This window comes from Saccostrea echinata, unplaced genomic scaffold (assembly GCF_033153115.1).
Source record: "Saccostrea echinata isolate AGI-Se365-2 ecotype Australia unplaced genomic scaffold, CSIRO_AGI_Sech_v1 ptg000001l, whole genome shotgun sequence".
In the NCBI taxonomy this organism is placed as follows: Eukaryota; Metazoa; Mollusca; class Bivalvia; order Ostreida; family Ostreidae; genus Saccostrea; species Saccostrea echinata.
Window position 1 is genome coordinate 38,211,224 of NW_026889750.1, and position 18,194 is coordinate 38,229,417.

At 33.4% G+C, this 18,194-nt stretch overlaps 1 protein-coding gene and 1 long non-coding RNA gene across 2 annotated transcripts in view; one reads left to right on the plus strand and one right to left on the minus strand.

Annotated features, from left to right (window-relative positions):
• The first annotated feature begins 1,186 nt into the window (after nt 1–1,186).
• The window catches only part of LOC133197327 (uncharacterized), a 47,507-nt gene continuing 30,499 nt past the window's right edge, over nt 1,187–18,194 (plus strand). Inside the window, exons 1-9 of the mRNA XM_061333303.1 lie at nt 1,187–1,310; nt 1,496–1,804; nt 2,067–2,198; nt 9,056–9,346; nt 15,240–15,515; nt 15,881–16,195; nt 17,049–17,174; nt 17,317–17,589; nt 17,696–17,995. Coding sequence (XP_061189287.1) covers nt 1,187–1,310; nt 1,496–1,804; nt 2,067–2,198; nt 9,056–9,346; nt 15,240–15,515; nt 15,881–16,195; nt 17,049–17,174; nt 17,317–17,589; nt 17,696–17,995 — 2,146 coding nt within the window. The remainder of the gene's footprint in view (nt 1,311–1,495; nt 1,805–2,066; nt 2,199–9,055; nt 9,347–15,239; nt 15,516–15,880; nt 16,196–17,048; nt 17,175–17,316; nt 17,590–17,695; nt 17,996–18,194) is intronic.
• LOC133191171 (uncharacterized) lies at nt 4,451–6,398 on the minus strand. The gene is made up of 3 exons (XR_009721665.1): nt 6,237–6,398; nt 5,293–5,452; nt 4,451–4,547 (listed from the first exon to the last, which is right to left on the minus strand). It is a non-coding gene; the product is annotated as an uncharacterized LOC133191171 (long non-coding RNA).

Consider the following 18,194-nt stretch of genomic DNA (forward strand, 5'->3'; position numbering starts at 1 on the left):
TGAGGTCGATTACTATTCGTAATCTTCATATTTCATCGAACCAAAAACTTCTCTATTCCCGAGTGTTGTGGACAGATTGCGTATACTACTGAGCTTCATGTATCATCGCTTTACAAAGAATAAGAGAATATAGATTTTAAAACGACAATGAAGCACCGCATTTACACAATCGGATTTTTTTTGGAAAAAAAATCATTTTTTATGGTCTCTAGGTCCCCCCCCCCTTTTTTTTTTATACAAATGTTTGCTATTTTCTTAAATATACATACACACAAATAACGTTTGAAAATCGAATAGAGATGACCCAAAGATAGAAATTATTAAGAAAAAAGCTAAAAAATGGAATTACATTCTGTACCAAATGACTTACCGAGCCGTAATTCAAATTATTTTTAGGAAATTAAACAACAATATCAAGAAAAAAAATTCCTTTCCAAGTTTCACAAGAACCAGACACATCAAAATAATGCTAAAATTTCATGCGTCAGATCGACGAAATTTTACTTTACAAGTGTGCCCAGATTCCTGCCGAATGCTAATCAAATGCATCCTCATTCTTCAAAGCCCTTCACCGGCATTTGGTGACGTCTTTATATGTGAGTGAAAAAATCTCAAATGGGACGTGATCCTTACGTCGCGGGTTCGAATCCCACTGTGGGACGTGCAGACCGGTCCTTCGGATGAGACCGTATAAACCGAGGTCCCGTGTCGCAGTAGGTGTTGGCACGAAAAAGATCCCTCACTGCTCAATGGCCTTAAGTGCCGAGTATAGGACAAAATTTGCAGCTCTCCATCGGCAAGTGGTGGCGTCTCCATATGAGTGAAAAATTCTCGAGAGGGACGTTAAACAACATACAAACAAACAAATCAAATGGGACGTTAAACAACATACATGTACATGTACGATCAATCAAATTTTTGTTTTGCAAATGAAATAACTATCATGTGACTACTAAAAGGCTTTGTTCAATGTATACCACCTCTACTTTGTAAAAAACAGATAAATACATCGATCTGTAATTTTCAATCCTTTAAGACAATTTACACTGATGGTCAAAGAACAAACATTTAAACTACATGTATTAAATGTAATTTTTATTTAATATTTTTTCAGTGTTTTACAGATGACAGTTTCTTCTGAGAGTACGATGTAAACTAGGTTCAAATAAATCTCTTAACTGGGAATATGTCAACATCTACTGTATTTGTCGTTCTGGTTTGTTTTGCAAGTACTGGCATAAAATATATTGAGGGACAGAAATTTTCTGTTTCTACTACACCAGAAGCAAGAGTGACCGCAAATGTTTCTCGTAAGTTACTTTCATGCATACTTTATTCTTCGCTATTTTTTAAACATCCCCAGGCTACATATATGTGCATTCAAAAATGCTTTCCACGTTCCTGTATATATAGCATGTGTGCTTATATATATTCGCACAGTATGTGAAATTAGTAAACTCTCCAATAAGCCAAGATGTGTATCTGTATATTTTAGTTTGTCCCTTAATTGTTCTTTCACCGGGAACTCTTGGACCAGATTTCGGTAAAAAAGCCGAGTTTTCAGCGTTTGTGGAGGCAAAACTGGATCCCGCGCTTGACGCTAAATGGCAAAAAATCAAGAATGGCGTTGCTGAAGATATCAATAGATATGAATCAAAATATTATGAGACCCAACTTCTACCTTCTCCGAAACTTGTCATTAACAAAGTGGACTTTGATGACGTTGGATATTACCAGCTACAAGTCAAGATCACAGGAGGCTGGTGTGTGAGCAGCAGAGTTCACATAGAGAAAGTCTGGGGAAGTAAGTATTTCGTTAGGAGAGAGTTTGTTTTGATATTATGTTTTCATATCTGATACTTTTTAAATAATAAAGAATTGGTAAGTATTCATTAAAAGGGCATTTTATTAAAAATAAATCATTCGTTTTCACTATTTCTTATAAGTATGTGTATGCAAGGTGTATGATCCATCTAAATTATTTTGAAACTTGCAAAGTCTGATGCACAAATCTTCTAAATAATGATATTACGTCGTTATTTTAATTGAGTGTATATTTATTTCAGTTTTGCAGTATAATAATGCATGTGATTACACTCGTGAATGTGATGAGAGGTTGTACTTGGAATGTTCAAACAACATTAAAAAGTGTCTCTGCTACGACAGCTACTACCATCGTAATCAAACATGCTATGGTAGTAAGTATTCATTTAACAAAGATTACTTTTGTACTAATTAATCTTTTGCATATTACATTGCAGAAATATAATTAAAAACTCGAAACATTGCTATTGCAAGCTGTTGCATATGTCATTACCGTCTTCCTTGGAAGACGATATACAGAGTTGAAGTATTTTACAGTCTTCGGACTATGCACTTCCTCTCTTTTGTGATTGGTAGAAATTGCATGATGAGAAAATTTTCAATTATTTCATTGGTTGAAATGCTGTTCAAGGCAAGGGAGATAATTTTCTGATGATCTAATTTTCGTACGACTTAACAATTTTTCAAGATTTTCAATCGTAAAAAAATATGACAAAACGAACAGTAGAAATCGGCACTAATTAATTCGATTTAACGTGCTAGTTTTTTTTTATAGCAATTACCAAAAAACGTTTCTATATTTTCATTGTTAACAGAATCTTTATTGCATGCAAGCTTTACAGCTTGTGTGTATTCTTTTTCCCTTTGTTTTGCACTCTTTCTAATCTCGGCAGCACTCGGCAACACCTCGATCCGTTCCTAGTCTTGCCCCATGATCCCTTGCACTTCGTTATTGGGGTCATGTAACGGCTGTATCCATGTTTAATGGCGGCGTCCATGACGCATCTGAACGTGCGAAATTCATAGCCTGTGGAAAAAATTGGAATACCATCGAATAAACAATTTTTCACGTAAACTGCGTGTACGTATTGATTTTTCCGGTTTCTGGCTGTCTTTTTCTGTGTGTAGTAGGACGTGACAAGCCTTTGTTACTTAAATTACTTAGAAATAAATATGTAAACAAGTTTTGCTCTACATTTCGTAACAGCTCAAACAAATATTTAGAGGCGTAGCTTAGTTTTTCTTTCACCATGTAAAGATGTACTTTTGGATGCTTTTTAAATTTTCAGTGCCCAAATTTCCAAGACATTTCGATATAATATATTTTGAGGCTACACTACGTTCGAATTTTCTCCAACATGTTGTTGCTCGCGTGTATCGACATATATCTGACAGATGCAATGTACACACACACACTTACCATGCTTGCAGAAATACTCTATGTGTGTAATGGAGGGGGTTGAGGTAGTATTATTAGCCTGGTTGTCTTTTTAGTTCTTTGGGACATTAACCAGTTGTTAACATTAACTAATTAATACGAGATAGAGATATGATCATGTTTGGCCTTTTTCTGACAAAAGAATTATACTTTGGACACCCTGGGGATCTTTTGAGTTCTTCTCAATACAAGTTGCAGGCAGCAAGAAATGTTCAAGGCACTTTCATTGTTGTAGATGAAACCCATTGTGTTTTTGATCGCAAATTAATCACAAGTTGTGTTCATACTTTGAGAAAGCCTTTAGCAAGTAGGAGGACAGTGTTTTGAATGCCTGCAGATGTGTATAACCCATCCAACCACCCCCATTTTATTCATACATTTAAGAGAGCTACACACTGTAAAATACATTGTCGCCCGCGTGGCGCAGGGGTTAGAGCGTTTGTTCTAGAGTCGTGAAGTAAGGAGTTGATCCTTACATCGCGGGTTCGAATCCCACTGCGGGAGGTGGAGACCGGTCCTTCGGATGAGACTGTATAAACCGAGGTCCCGTGTAGCGGTAGGTGCTGGCACAAAAAGATCCCTCACTGCTCAATGGCCCTACATGAGTGCCGAGTATAGGTCCAATATTTGCAGCCCTCCACCAGCAAGTGGTGGCATCTCCATATGAGTGAAAAATTCTCAAGAGGGATGTTAAACAACAACCAAACAAATACACTGTAAAATATAAACTCACATTTGTATGGCTGGAGTTGGAAAGGCTGCTCATTCCTTCTATTATTCTGAACACATATGATTTTTCCCTTGCCATTTCATGTTCAGCATCCAAAAGAGGTTCATTATTTTAGAACTGAACCTTCTATTTTATTTCCAAAATTCTAATTTAAAACAATTAAATTAAAGAAACAAAATGCCACAGCAGAAAATTTGCTTTATTTTGAACACTATTGTGACTTTTAAGATTTGTCTAATATAGTTTAGCTAAATCAAGCAATGGTGAATAGCATATAGCCAGTTTTGGTTCTCCAATACTGTTCATTTTGTAATTAGAAATAGGGGGTGGCCAAAGACAAGTTAAATGATTGGACACTGGTCCTAGCTGGCCCACTTTCTAATATGGAAGGTTTGAATGCAACTGCTTCTTTGCAATCCTTATTATATTCATTTTTAAAATGAAAAAAAAAACCCATACAGATTTAATACTTTATTACAGCTTATAGACAAGTTATAGATAAAGCTGCAACACCATTCTTCTTTATGTGTCCTTACAGTAGTGACCAGTGATGACCTGGAGTAAATAGAAGGAATTCAGTGTAAATACTCCTGATTTTAATTAATAAAATAAAATACATATGTTTTGAATCTCTTATCAAAACATATTACTTTTCATCCTGTAGATGATCTCAACATGATATCTTTATAATTCAGTGTCCATGTTGATGTTTACAACCCGATAATTTACAATTAACACTCTAAGCATTTTATCGCTAATAATGCTTTAAAAAAAAAAATGAGAGAAATTAATAACATCTTCAAACCAGAAAAGAGAACAAGTGCCAAAATGAAAATGCATGTAAAACTGAAACAAAAATAAAGCTCTAATATTGTGTAAAAAACAAGATGTGTTTGTGAAACACTATGCACCCGGCGGCAACAAAGTTCGAAAAAAGCTATTTTTAGCATATAGGTCACAGTCAAGGTCACAAGGTCATTGACCTTGGTGTCATTTAAAAGAGCTTAAATAGTGGAGTAAGCATACCCAATATGAAGTCTCTATCTCTCATGGTTCAAAAGTTATGGTGAAGGTTAAAGTTGACAACAGACAGACAGGACATAAACAATATGCGCCCCCGATCTATCGATCCGGGCGCATAAAAAAAAATTGAAATGCAAGGTAAAGTACATGTATTTTATAACAACACAAATGTACGTAATTTTCTCATATATTAAGGATTACTTTAACATATTTGAAAAAGGATATCAAAATAAAACAAACATAGTTGCACTGAAATTCATCATTTATATGCACATACCAGTATAAAAATCTTTATTAAGATTCCAGTTACAGGTGATCCACAGGGTTCATAAAGTTTTCGAGCAGAATCATTCCAAAATACATTGGCTCCAGTTTATGGCACTTCTTTGGCTTCAGGAATGAATATCTTCAGAAAGCATATTTTTCAGACTTTAATCCTATTACATAAAAAAAAGTAATGTCATCTTTTATGTAGTATGACACTATGTATTCCATTTTATGCTATAGACAGGTATTTAATTTCTGAGTTTTAATTTATCTAAAAGTACAACAATAAGAGATAAAAAGAGTGCCTGAAAAATGTTTTATTAGGGGTTGCAGTGGATTTGGGGGAACTCAGACTTGGTTCTTCTTATCAGTTATGGGGGTCTACATGCATTTTTTTCCTGAGAGAGAGAGAGATCGAGATCGAGATCCTTTTCTGTTAATAATGCAATTCACGAATTCAGCTACAAGTATTTTCATATGAACAGAAACAGCTGAGAAAGGCAAGAATGCCTCAAATATTTGTTATAAATGCCGATTGATTTAATCAGATTTTTGCTTGTTAACTTAAATGACATAATAAATTATCTGTGAATATAAAATAATGTTAATAAAATTCGCTGCATGTATGTGTACTTTGGAACTGCCTAAAATAGGTCAATACAAGCGAGCAACGACATGTTGGAGAAAATTCGAACGTAGTGTGGCCCCAAAATGATTTATTTCGAAATGTCTTGGAAATTTGGGCACTGAAAATTTAAAAAGCATCCTAAAGTACTTCTTTACATGATAAAAGGAAAACTAAGCTACGCCTCTAAACACTTGTTTGAACTGTTACGAAATGTAGAGCAAAACTTGTTTACATTTTTATTTTTAAGTAATTTAAGTAACTAAAGCTTGTCACGTCCTAATAAACTCAGAAAAAGACAACCAGAGACCGGGAAAATCAATACTTACAAGCAGTTTATGTGAAAAATTGTGTATTCGATGGCTTTCCATTTTTTTTCCACAAGCTACGAATTTCGCACGTTTAGGTGCGTCATGGGCCCCGCCATTAAACATGGATACAGCCGTTACATGACCCCAATAACGAAGTGCAAGGGATCATGGGACAAGACTAATCCGTTCCTCACCTACATATCACAAAGGTGACAGAATCAGCCGAGGTTTGCCGAATGATCGCAGCAGCAGAGTCGAAGTTTACGGAGACAGCCGAGCATCTGTTAACGTTTCATTTGGTAGAGCTTACTAATGAAGAAACATAGGCGTCGGAAGCAAATTGAAAGTGGGGTGGCTAATTGAAAGGGGGGGGGGCTAAACCAACGAAAAAAAGGTAAGCCCAATTTTCAATGCCTATATTATGTCTATCTTTGCAAAAAAAGTGGGGGGGGGGGGCTTTAGCCCCCCTTCTAGCCCTCCCCCGGTTCCGACGCCTATGAGAAATACAAAGCCAAGAAATTTTCAAGAACTATACGGCCTGATAGGTTTAGGTCAATTTAATGTTTAAGGTTGTTGCTAAAGACGGTGAGCTTTTTGAAAAAGCTCTACTTGGACCAAACTATCCTCATAGGTGCAATATTTTGGAGTCGAAGTCAGAGTAAACAACTAAACAGGCACGGATCCAGAATTTTTTCCGGGAAGGAGGGGGGGGGGGGCAGTCCAAGAAAAATCTAGCCTTGAAAGAATGGAGGCGTAGAAGGCGAGGGCACCTTGTATGGTGGACTTCTTGAAGGGTAGATTACATTAAAATATGTATGAATATATTGTTCTCATTTCCGAAAGGAAAAGAAATCAAAAATGTAAAACCACTGGGTCAGTGCATTACGTCGGCGAAAAAATATTATCCCTTATCTAAAGGAAGTCCGAGAGTTATTTGAGAGAAAAAAAATGACGGAAAAAAACTGCGAGGTTTAGTCACGCACGTGTAATCTGCATCCTCGACACTTCTGATTTGATCAAAAAACTATTGTTGGCTATTTAAACGGACATTTAACGATAAATATAAGATATTATCTGCAGATTTAAATTTTTGCACCGCTAATTCTTTCCCTCTTTTTAGTACATGTATATTAATCTACAATCTGTTTTTTTCTACTCGAAAAGACTATAGTTTCAATACATATGTAACCAGATCAGATAAATAATAAACATAAAAGATGAATTTTGAAAATCCATGAGGTACTAGAAATCAACGTTTCAGGCCTATTGATTTTATCATGAAGCATAATTAGAAGTCATATTGGGCGTATTTTTGATAAATTCAGACTAACTAAAATTAAAAAAAGATCTTTCTATTTGTTTTATTACTTTATATAAAGATAGAACTTTTCTGAAAATTACACAATTTAAATCAATTCCGTTTCATAGATATTAGAAATTTAAAGCAACCAATTTATTTACCGACTCCGCATTTAAACACCCAATTTTACATTAACGCCCCCAAAATTTACCTAATTCGAGATCAACAATATACCGTCTGATTTATTTTTCTTAATCTCCATTGTTGTTGGTACTTGTAAGCGATATGAGGTCCAAGACACTCCACTGACTGTAGAACTTTCCGAAGAAAAACTATAGCGGATATTCGAGGTTTTGTTTAAAATTGCAATTTGGAAGCGTCGTTCTATTTTTAGCAAAAGTTGTTATTCAAGACAAACAGATTATAGAATAGAAATCAATCTACACCATTCGGTGGAAGAATGTCACAATCTTTTTTCGAATTTCCTCTAACGTATATATTCGTATATTGAAAAGGGTGAAGATAACGCATGACCGTAGGAACCGGGAGGGGGGAGGCGTGCCCCCAATAATTTTTCCGATATATAAATTACTATAGAAAACATAGAGCTATGTGTTTGTGCCCCCTCAATAATAACGTCTGATGACCTTTTTTTTCTTTTGCTTGTCAAGGAATTTTGGAAGTTGATAGTGCCTCCTCAACTAGAAAATGTATGGTTGTGCCCCCTCAAAGTGAAATTGCTTCCTACGGGCCTGTAACGAACAGTGATCGATCTTTAAAAAAAAATCTATAAGCAATACAAATCTGTGAACACGAACCCCGGAAATTGCAGTGGTGAATACTTTGGACACGATTGTTGGTCAGAAAAATAAATAATATTCTGGCTATGGTACATGTCGGATTGTCCACACGATAAATGAAATCTCTTTATTTTAATTTTACACTTATTGAATGGTGATTTCTTTTACTGACGATAAAAAATATTGATATGATTGCTTTGTAGTTTTCACTCGTGATTTTATTTTTATTTTACCTTTTTTCTTAAAAAGAAGAAGATATTTCTTTATAAATTTTTTTCCTTCAAAAGATATCGATGAACCAATTTTATATTGAAATATAAAAATTATTTACAATAGTTCCTCTTAAAATTAGACGAAAACGCGTAATATTGATCCTGATTACCAAAGACAGACTCCTGTGTACTACAATGTGTATAGGGATTTTGAACATCTTGAGTACTGGGGCTCTCCAGGTAAATAACACCAGTACTACCAAGACCATTCCCCCTCCTCATGTAACCGTACGGTAAAAAAAAAAATTGGGTCTTTAAATATCAGACACAGTTTAAGGTCTTGGGGTTATTCAAGTTCAAAATCGGTGAAAATTTAAATTTGAACGTAAATAACAAATATCATATTCATCTACACTCAATCTCGTATTTTTATTTCTTAGCTCAGATACACCATATATAGCTTTGAAATTTATATACATAATTCAGCGTATACATGTATATACAAAACAAGTGTTTTCGTTGTAGAGTGGAACCTTCAAGCAACACAACTTAACCACAATATCACAGAATCCGAGATCAATGTGTGGTGGAAAGATCCTTCGAGTGACTCAGATCTGATACAGTTCTACAGTGTGACCATCATAGAAAATTCTGGATCAGTTAAAGTTAATGCCTCCGTGGGAAAACATACAAATTATAATTTCAAGTCTGTTTTCCTTCCCGGTCATCGATATATCTTTACCATTACATCAACTGTACAACTGACCAATCCAATGGAAACTATCCATGTTCAAACAAATCAGGATGTGGTTGTAGGTAAGTTTATTATTTCACTTAGGACTAATAAACCCTTTTCATTATTTTTGAACAGGCACATGTAGCATGTTGTTTGTTTATTGTTTAACGTCCCTCTCGAGGATTTTTCACTCATATGGAGACGCCACCACTTGCCGGTGGAGAGCTGCAAATTTTGACCTATACTCGGCACTTAAGGCCATTGAGTAGTGAGGGATCTTTTTCGTGCCAGCACCTACTGCGACGCGGGACTTCGGTTTATACGGTCTCATCCGAAGGACCGGTCTCCACGTCCCACAGTGGGATTCGAACACGCGACGTAAGAATCAACTCCTTACTCTGCGACTCTAGAGCGAACGCTCTAACCACTGCGCCACACTGGCGACTTTTTAAACTATTTACAAAACGAGCAATTTGCATTCTATCTAGATACGAATTGTGAAATCGTCAATGTTCCTGGATTTCGTAGGTCGCCCTAATGTACTAATTTACAAACCTTATGTTAAGCAATAGCTAAGCTTGTCGATGGGCAAACAAGGCGAGAGCAGTGCCTATAGTGCAACAAACATGAAGGTGAAAAGTTAAATCTTAATTATAACAAAATTTTCTTTGATATTTTATCTAAAATTAAAGTGTATTTGTAAAATCTCCATAATTTGCAAAAATCTCACTAAGATTGAAATTATTTACCTATATATAGCATACACACACTAGAGGGGGCAAAAAGGATCATTTTCTCATGCTATAACACAATTTTTTGATATGAGTGGGTCTTCCCCTCCATGTTTTTTTTTTAAAGTTTATCCTCAAAGTTTGCGAAAAAAATATACATTTTTTGGTCAACAAAAACATGGATCAAAGACCCACTTATACCTTAAAAATACACTTTTATGACAAAACATTCCCATCTTTCCGAAAAGTCCATTTAGTCAAGGGTCATATCACAAGCATTATTTAAATCCCGCAATTCATCAAGAGCTGTGTAGCATAGTGGTTAGCGTGCTAGTCTCGAATAAAAGATAAAAAAGCGTGCTAGTCTCAAAGTCAAACGATACTCAGGATTTTTACTGCTAGGGTTCGAACCCCACGAGCATCGCATAAATATGTTTTTAATAACAGAATAATTTTTGCCGAGAAAATTTTCCTCAGAAAAGTTTTGTTCATCATAATTTCATAAATTTCAATAATAAGAACGTTACTCTTAATACAAACTAATTATGATCTTTATATATCTGAAGCAATAGGCATTCTGCACGCCATGTTCACCCATCTCCTTTCTGTGTATACATACTGAAAATCACGACCCTTGGGTTCATGGTTCAGGTCCCAGGCAGGGATGGGGTAATCGTAATCGAGTAATCGTAATCGATTGTAATGATTACCTTTTTTCAAGTAATCGACAGTAATCTGTAATCGAAGAGATTTTCGATTACTTGAAATCGTAATTTAATCGATTACAGTTAAAATTTTCAATGTAATTATAATTACTTTTTCGATTACTTTCAATTATTTTATACATAAATGGATGTTATTTTGGAGATATATTTCCAGTCAGTTACACATAAATATCAAATATAAACCACCTAGTGTAATGTTTGGATTTCCTAACTTTTATTATCAGAAGTTTGATAATGTTCTCAATAAAATTTGCATTATAGACCTACTGGTCTAGTATTAAATAATTCAGAAGTGTACTTCAACCATTTATTGATAAAATATAGATTTTTCGTGTGCATTTTACATTTGACCCACTGTCCTCTTGCTGCATGTCCTTTTTCATATTTCAGATGTTGAAAAACTTTATCTTGTAATAGAAAATTATAAATAGCAAAAACAATTTTAAGTTCTGTATTAAATATAAATAATTTGGTAAATAAACTACATTGTACTCGAAAAAAAAAAGATGGAAATACTTATTCATATCTGAGAATGTTGAAACAACTTCAGACTTGTGTTTTAGTAAGTTTAAAATTTGCAAAATCATTCTAATGTTTTCATTCAAAGTTGTAAGGTTGCTTTTATATCAGTGAGAAGTTATAAGTGTCTGTAAGAGAGGGAGTGTGTCACTGTTCGCTTATCTTAATTGGCTAATTAATTGACTGAGACATCCCTGATTGCAGATAATGAGGTGTAAACTGTGAACTACCCAATGTTTAACTTTCATTCCATTGAAGACAAACAATATTATTAAAATTAATAACTCTCAAAACACTTATTTCAATGCAGAATGAAATTGTGCTATTAGTTAAATTACGTAAAGACACATTTAATTTACATGTTTATTTCTTAGAGTTAGATCTAATTTACTTATTTTTTTTTTAAATGACACGTACAGGAGTGTTTAATGTGTACTGTCAACATACGGGCAGCCCAAATACTTCTAATGAAGTAATTCACAATAAAATATTAAATAATTTTTGCAACAAGTCAATAAATATGGAGGTTCAGATCCAAAGTTGAAAGGAATAATTAATTCCTTGGCATATTTTATTGTAAGAATCATGTCTCCACTTTCCATGGTAGGGAATCTCAATCCCTAATTCGGGCATTAGTAAGAACATTAGCCAGAATAAAACCTTAAAAGAATCTGCACTGGAACTGCAGAAACACATTCAGACTTCAGTGGATAACATCAACATTTACCATTTAAATATTGCTTTGATATTTGAAGAGATAAAAACTTGGAAGTAATCGATTATTAATCGATTACATTTTCCAAAGTAATCAATTACAATCGATTACAGGACAAAAATGGGTGTAATCGAATAATAATCGATTACACAAAATTCCTCTAAGTAATCGATTATTAATCGATTACATTTTTCAGTAATCGTGCCCATCCCTGGTCCCAGGTTGGAGCTACATTGGTCATTTATTGAAAATTAATGTGCACTGATGCACATATTTACTGTAATATACCAAGCATTAATTCCTTCGAAAAAAATGAACGACTCGTGAGTCGACGTATTTATTGCAAATGTATTATAACTTGATAATTTATATTCAGATCAAGCAGAATTACTATAATTTAGTCCTATACTAAATTTATAAAATTCAAAATATCAAGTCTTAGCGCGAGAATGCATATACATATTGAAATGTTTTAAACTCTATAAACTTCTTTAAAACTGAAGATCAACAAAACAAACTTTAAGCTTAAGTAAAATGACCAATGTATAATTTACATCCCTTATGAGTCAGATTTGGGGGGGGGGGGGGTCAGGGGAAGAAAGGTTAACTTGGAAGATAAAAAGTCTCATTGTCAAAACATAAGAGGTCACTATAAATAAATTAAGTGACCATGCTTGTATTAATTACGCATTATTTTTTTTTTGTAATGGTAGATGTTCACGGATTTTTATGACCTTAGGGTCTCTCTAAGCAGTTATCCAAGGTTATTTGAAGATATATATATATATATATATATATATATATATATATATATATATATATATATATATATATATATATATATATATATATATTACCGTTGTTGGCAATTTATGCAGAAAATTCAGTTTGGAATTATAGGGTCGTAGTAGCATAGGTACACGCTAAATTGATTGATAAAAAAAAATTGTCAGCTTATAATTAACAGAAGCAAATTTTTGTACTATATAAAATTCACAATATCAAGTCTTAGCGCGAGCATGCATATACATAATGAAATGTTTTTTTTATAGCGATTCTCTGTAACCACTTAAACTTCTTTGCCACGCATGGTCACCGATTTTGATGAAACTTTGCCCCTTATTACAACTTGACACTAGACACATATATCATATAACATTTCGTTGCTATGTGTCTTGGTTGCCATGGTGACAGCCAGAAAAGTTGAAAAATTGAGATTTTCACCTACTTTGAATCTTTATTAAGCCTTAATAAAGACTAAGAAAAACAAACAAACCATTCTCACAAAAACATGACACCTTGTTGCCACTTATGCTATAAAGAAACTATTTAGAATTTATCTCTAAGTAAGTGGTAAACATGGGTACATTTGGAATACATTTTAGATGCTGAAAAATGCTGAAAAACGCTCAGTATTCACTAATGATAGGTGTAACATAATCAAACTCAATCAACAACTTAAGAAAAACAATAAAAAATATTTGACCTTAAGTAATCAGGTATTGGCAATATTATTCTAAAAATAACTCTCATGGTTGCCATGGTAACACAGTGTTCCCATGCAAAATCTGTTTCTATGATTTGGTTAATGCGACTATCTTAAGGAAAAACAAAAAAAATCATGACCGGCACATATACATCCTTAGGACCTTGCAACACAGACAACATAAAAAAATGGGAATAATTGTTTCTTTGCAGTGTAACCATGGAAACAACGTACTAGTTGTTTGAAGTGATATTTTTTTGCTGCTTTAGGAATTTACTTACCTTTTAATCAAGAAACATATTATTTGACTAACCTTGAATAGTACTTATCTGGTAGAACTAAAGTTGAATATCATATATTGATAAAGTTTGTTGAAAAATACAAAATTGTTGCTATGGTTACCAAGAAGAGAAAATGTTCGATTTTGTTAATTTTATGTCAATATTAAACCCTATGTGGCAGCTTTTTGCATCCAGTTAGAGATTGGGTGGTAGTCAAAATTGAAAGTCAGGTTAGTTGTTCATATATATCAATCATTAAAGTTTTTGGAATCTACATAAGAGGGTACATGTACGTATCAAAGGAAACAGAATATTTTAAAGATTTTATGCATGTTTTTTCGCCTTATTTCCATAGCAACGCTCTATTTAAAGAATTGAATTTGAATTTTTTAAAATGTGAAAATTAGGGTCACACCAACGCCTTTAAAAATTGATAAGATTAAAACACTAAGAGAGTAAATTTAAAATCCCTTCGTGGTATTAAAACCATGGCAACCATTGCCAACTTAATAGAAATATCATATTTCGTCCTTGGTATATGTTACAAGGATCTTTTGTCTATTATTTGCTTGTATTTCAACCTATAATTTTTTTTATTCTAAAGTGTATGACTTTATAAAATTAAATGAACAAAATTATTACTTTTGAATACGTTGTTTCCATAGTAACGTATGTAATAGTTGATTTACCAAACATGTTTATCATGCATTTTAGACACCAGGCCTTCAACTTTCAGAAAAAGTCATTGCCACCTGTTTGCTTTGCTGTAAACGTTAACTGTGGGACCCTGACCATGTAGAAAAATGCCATTTTTCAAACTTTAGGACATGTTGCTATGGTAACCATGACACGTAGCAACCAATTTTTGCCTGATTTGAGTTTATGGTATCAAAGACTTTTATCACAGAGAGTTTGGAGAAATTCTGAGACTATGCGTGCCACAGCTCCTATATAAAAGTTCAAGTCATTACTCTATAAACTTCTTTACCTCTGAAGATCAACAAAGCAAACTTTAGGCTTAAATAAAATGGCCAATGTGTATTTTACATCCTTTTTGGGTCTGACTTGGGGGGGGGGGGGAGAGAGTGGATTTCTCTCACTCCCTCTCAAGTCAGCAAAGACTGATAGTACAGTAATAATGTTATGAAGTGACTGTCCAGGCTTATTAACTTCAAATTCCTATTTAAATCCGTTTTTTTTAATGTTTTCAAATTTTAATTTTGTCTAAGAACCAATGCAAGAAAGAGAATGATTAAGGTTCTGCATTATGCTTGAAGGACATTTTGTACTGACCAATATCTGCCCCCTAAATCAAGATTTTGATGGAATATCTATTCTAGTCCATGTTTGGATATTTAACATAAATGTACACAGTTGCACACATTTCAATTAATTTTCAAAACGTGACTATATAAACATGTGGATAGGAATATGAATTTACAGAATATACGCGTACTTTCCTATTTGTTAGATAAAAAGTATGTTCAAAAACTTTTTTTTTCTAAATTGCTTGCAGAGCCCCTTCCTCCAGGCCCTATTGATAAAAACACCAGCAATTTTCATCCTGAAAAACTTCATTTGAAATGGGGTTTGCCAGGAAATGAAACCAGTGTTGATAGGTATGAAATAAGCATTGGTGGATACATCGACCATTCAACTTCAAATTATATAAATTGGTCCCCGAGATTGGAGCCAGGGAGAGTTTACACAGTTACAATTATCACTGAGAGTTGGCCTAGTGATACCTTTGGTAGAAACAGTCAACCCTATAAGGAGAACATAGAAACATTGCGTAAGTAAATGTTTTCAGTCAGAAATCATCGATTTCGTCTTCTAAATATAAGTTTAAATGATTTTTAAATTTATGATGTTTTACATTTATAATTGAAAAGGTTGTTAAGATATATATATATATATTTATATATACTTATATATATATATATATATATATATATATATATATATATATATATATATATATATATATATATATATATATATATATATATATATATATATAGGATGAATATAAAACCGATCAATATCTTATTATAACACAATATGACATCGTAATGATGAAATAATTCAGTAATTAATTATTTGTAATTTTGTCTTATTGTATATTAATTGTATTTTTGTCTTTTTAATACACCGAAGGTACTCCTAAGGTAATAATCGCCAATGGTAGTTCAATAACCGTTCCGTTCCTCTCGAAGCTGGAGATTATGGCTTCTATTCAGAACAATAGCAAATTCCCTGGTACTTTGGAGACGAGATGGCAAAAAAATGGAATAGATATCAACATTACAGAAACAAGATACATAGGCAGTTCTCTCGATCTCTTTAATCCCAAACTGGTCATCAATAAAGTGGATTTTGTTCATGAACATAACACTTGGTATCGATGTACTGCGAAGAATTCGGAAGGATTAGGAACAAGCACCTTTGACACATGGGTTTATGTTACGGGGAGTAAGTGACCGTGATATACATATATAGAATAGAATAGAATAGAATAGGATTTATTACCAAATCAGGGCCCAATGGGCATAAACATATAACATGTATAATTACAGATAAGATAACAGACAGAACACAACATATAATCATTATTTTTATAAGGAATATCAACTTGACTCTCATTTTAACATTGAAAACCGTCTCTTACAAAAATGTGATCATAAATTAATGCTATTTCAAATTTCAGTCCACTATAATCGTATATATATAATATATTTAGATCACCTTAGCCCAAGATAAATGTGGGCATTTGTATGTTGTATGATATCGAAGTATGTTGTATGATCTCCAATGGGGGGGGGGGGGGGGTGTTTGTAGATTTTTTGAGATTGATTACTTAATTTTCGTTATCTTTACCCTTTTCATATATAGAAAAAAAAATCATATTTTTTAAAACTCTCCGATACCACATGACTAACTTTATTTACTTTTGGCAGAAAGTTTTCTTCGGTAAAGGGATACAATTTTAAAGGGATACACTTCTATTTCAATGAAGGGTCCTGCTCTTTCTCAAAGGGAGATACATGTAATAAATCCTGCTAAAAACAGGATTCGGCTATTAAGAAAAAAAAAATCTCCAGAACCAAATTAGTGTATATTAAAATTTGTTACTTGGATCTTTAAAAAAAACAACCAACCAAACAAACAAAACAACCCCCCCCCCTTCCCCCCCCCCCCCCCACACACACACACGGCGAAGTCATATAATCAAATAATACGCAAGCATCCTCATCCTCGATGTGAAAATTAAAAAAATAATCTTACTTATGTTCATCTTAATAAAAATAAATGAATTATATTACAGGTCTTAATTTTTCTGAAACTTGCAAGGAATCTCGAGAATGCCTTCCAAGTAGATATTTGACCTGTCGAAACATGAAGTGTTTTTGTGAATCATACCGTTATCACAAAAACAGAGTTTGCTATGATAGTGAGTAAATGATAACAATTTTTTTAAAATCTGAAACATTTTAATCAAAAGTTGTTATGCTATTATATATTTTTTTTCATTTTAAGGGTTACATTTTCATTGAAAGTTCCTTGTAAATATTTGTATATTTTACATGCAATAGGAGATTATCTACAAGCACAATATGTTGATGTACAAAGTTCTACATGCGCTATTACGATTAAATGGAAACCTCCATATCAGGACAAACACCTTTTATCGGGTTATGAGGTTGTCTTACCAGAAGTAGTTTCTGTTGGAAATGCAACGGAATATAAAACGCCGTGCAAATTTCAACCAGGTCGATTGTGCAACGTGCGAATTCGATCTAAAATTATATTAAGTGATCCAAAAGAGAATATCAGCGTAGATTCACCTTATCATCGCACCATACTAGGTACAGTGTATTTCCAGAAAATGTAGTGTTTAAAAATTTACGAGATTTCAAATATAATATCCTATTAAAGTTCTTTATAACTTTTCATTTATAATCATTTCTGTAGAGCCACTGAAACCCGGACCAATTCTACGTGATTTGAGTAATTTTTCTGCTGACAACCTTTATCTTAGATGGGAGGAATCTGGTAAAAACAGTTTTGTAAACCGCTACAAAGTCAGAATAGGGAAGCGAGAGCAGTTAACGAAAGGCAGTGTACCAGAGATTTATTGGAAAGAACTCTTGCTACCCGTCACTCTGTATAACGTAACCATTACAGCAATAAGTTATGGGACCATAACTAATTATCCTTCTTACGGATCAAGGGAGAGTCTCCCTTCTCTCTACTGGATAGAAACTTCTGAAAGTGAGAAAAATGTTTTGTTTATTGAATTTCATTGTCAGTTTTCTAAAACATATTTTTTCTACATTAATTTTATTTTGTATTGAAGTTGAAATTATTTTCTTATACGATTTTTTTTAACATGAACGTACATGTATACAAATACACATTATTTAATTTATTTAATATATTATACATATTTAAATTCAGATTTGTTTATATT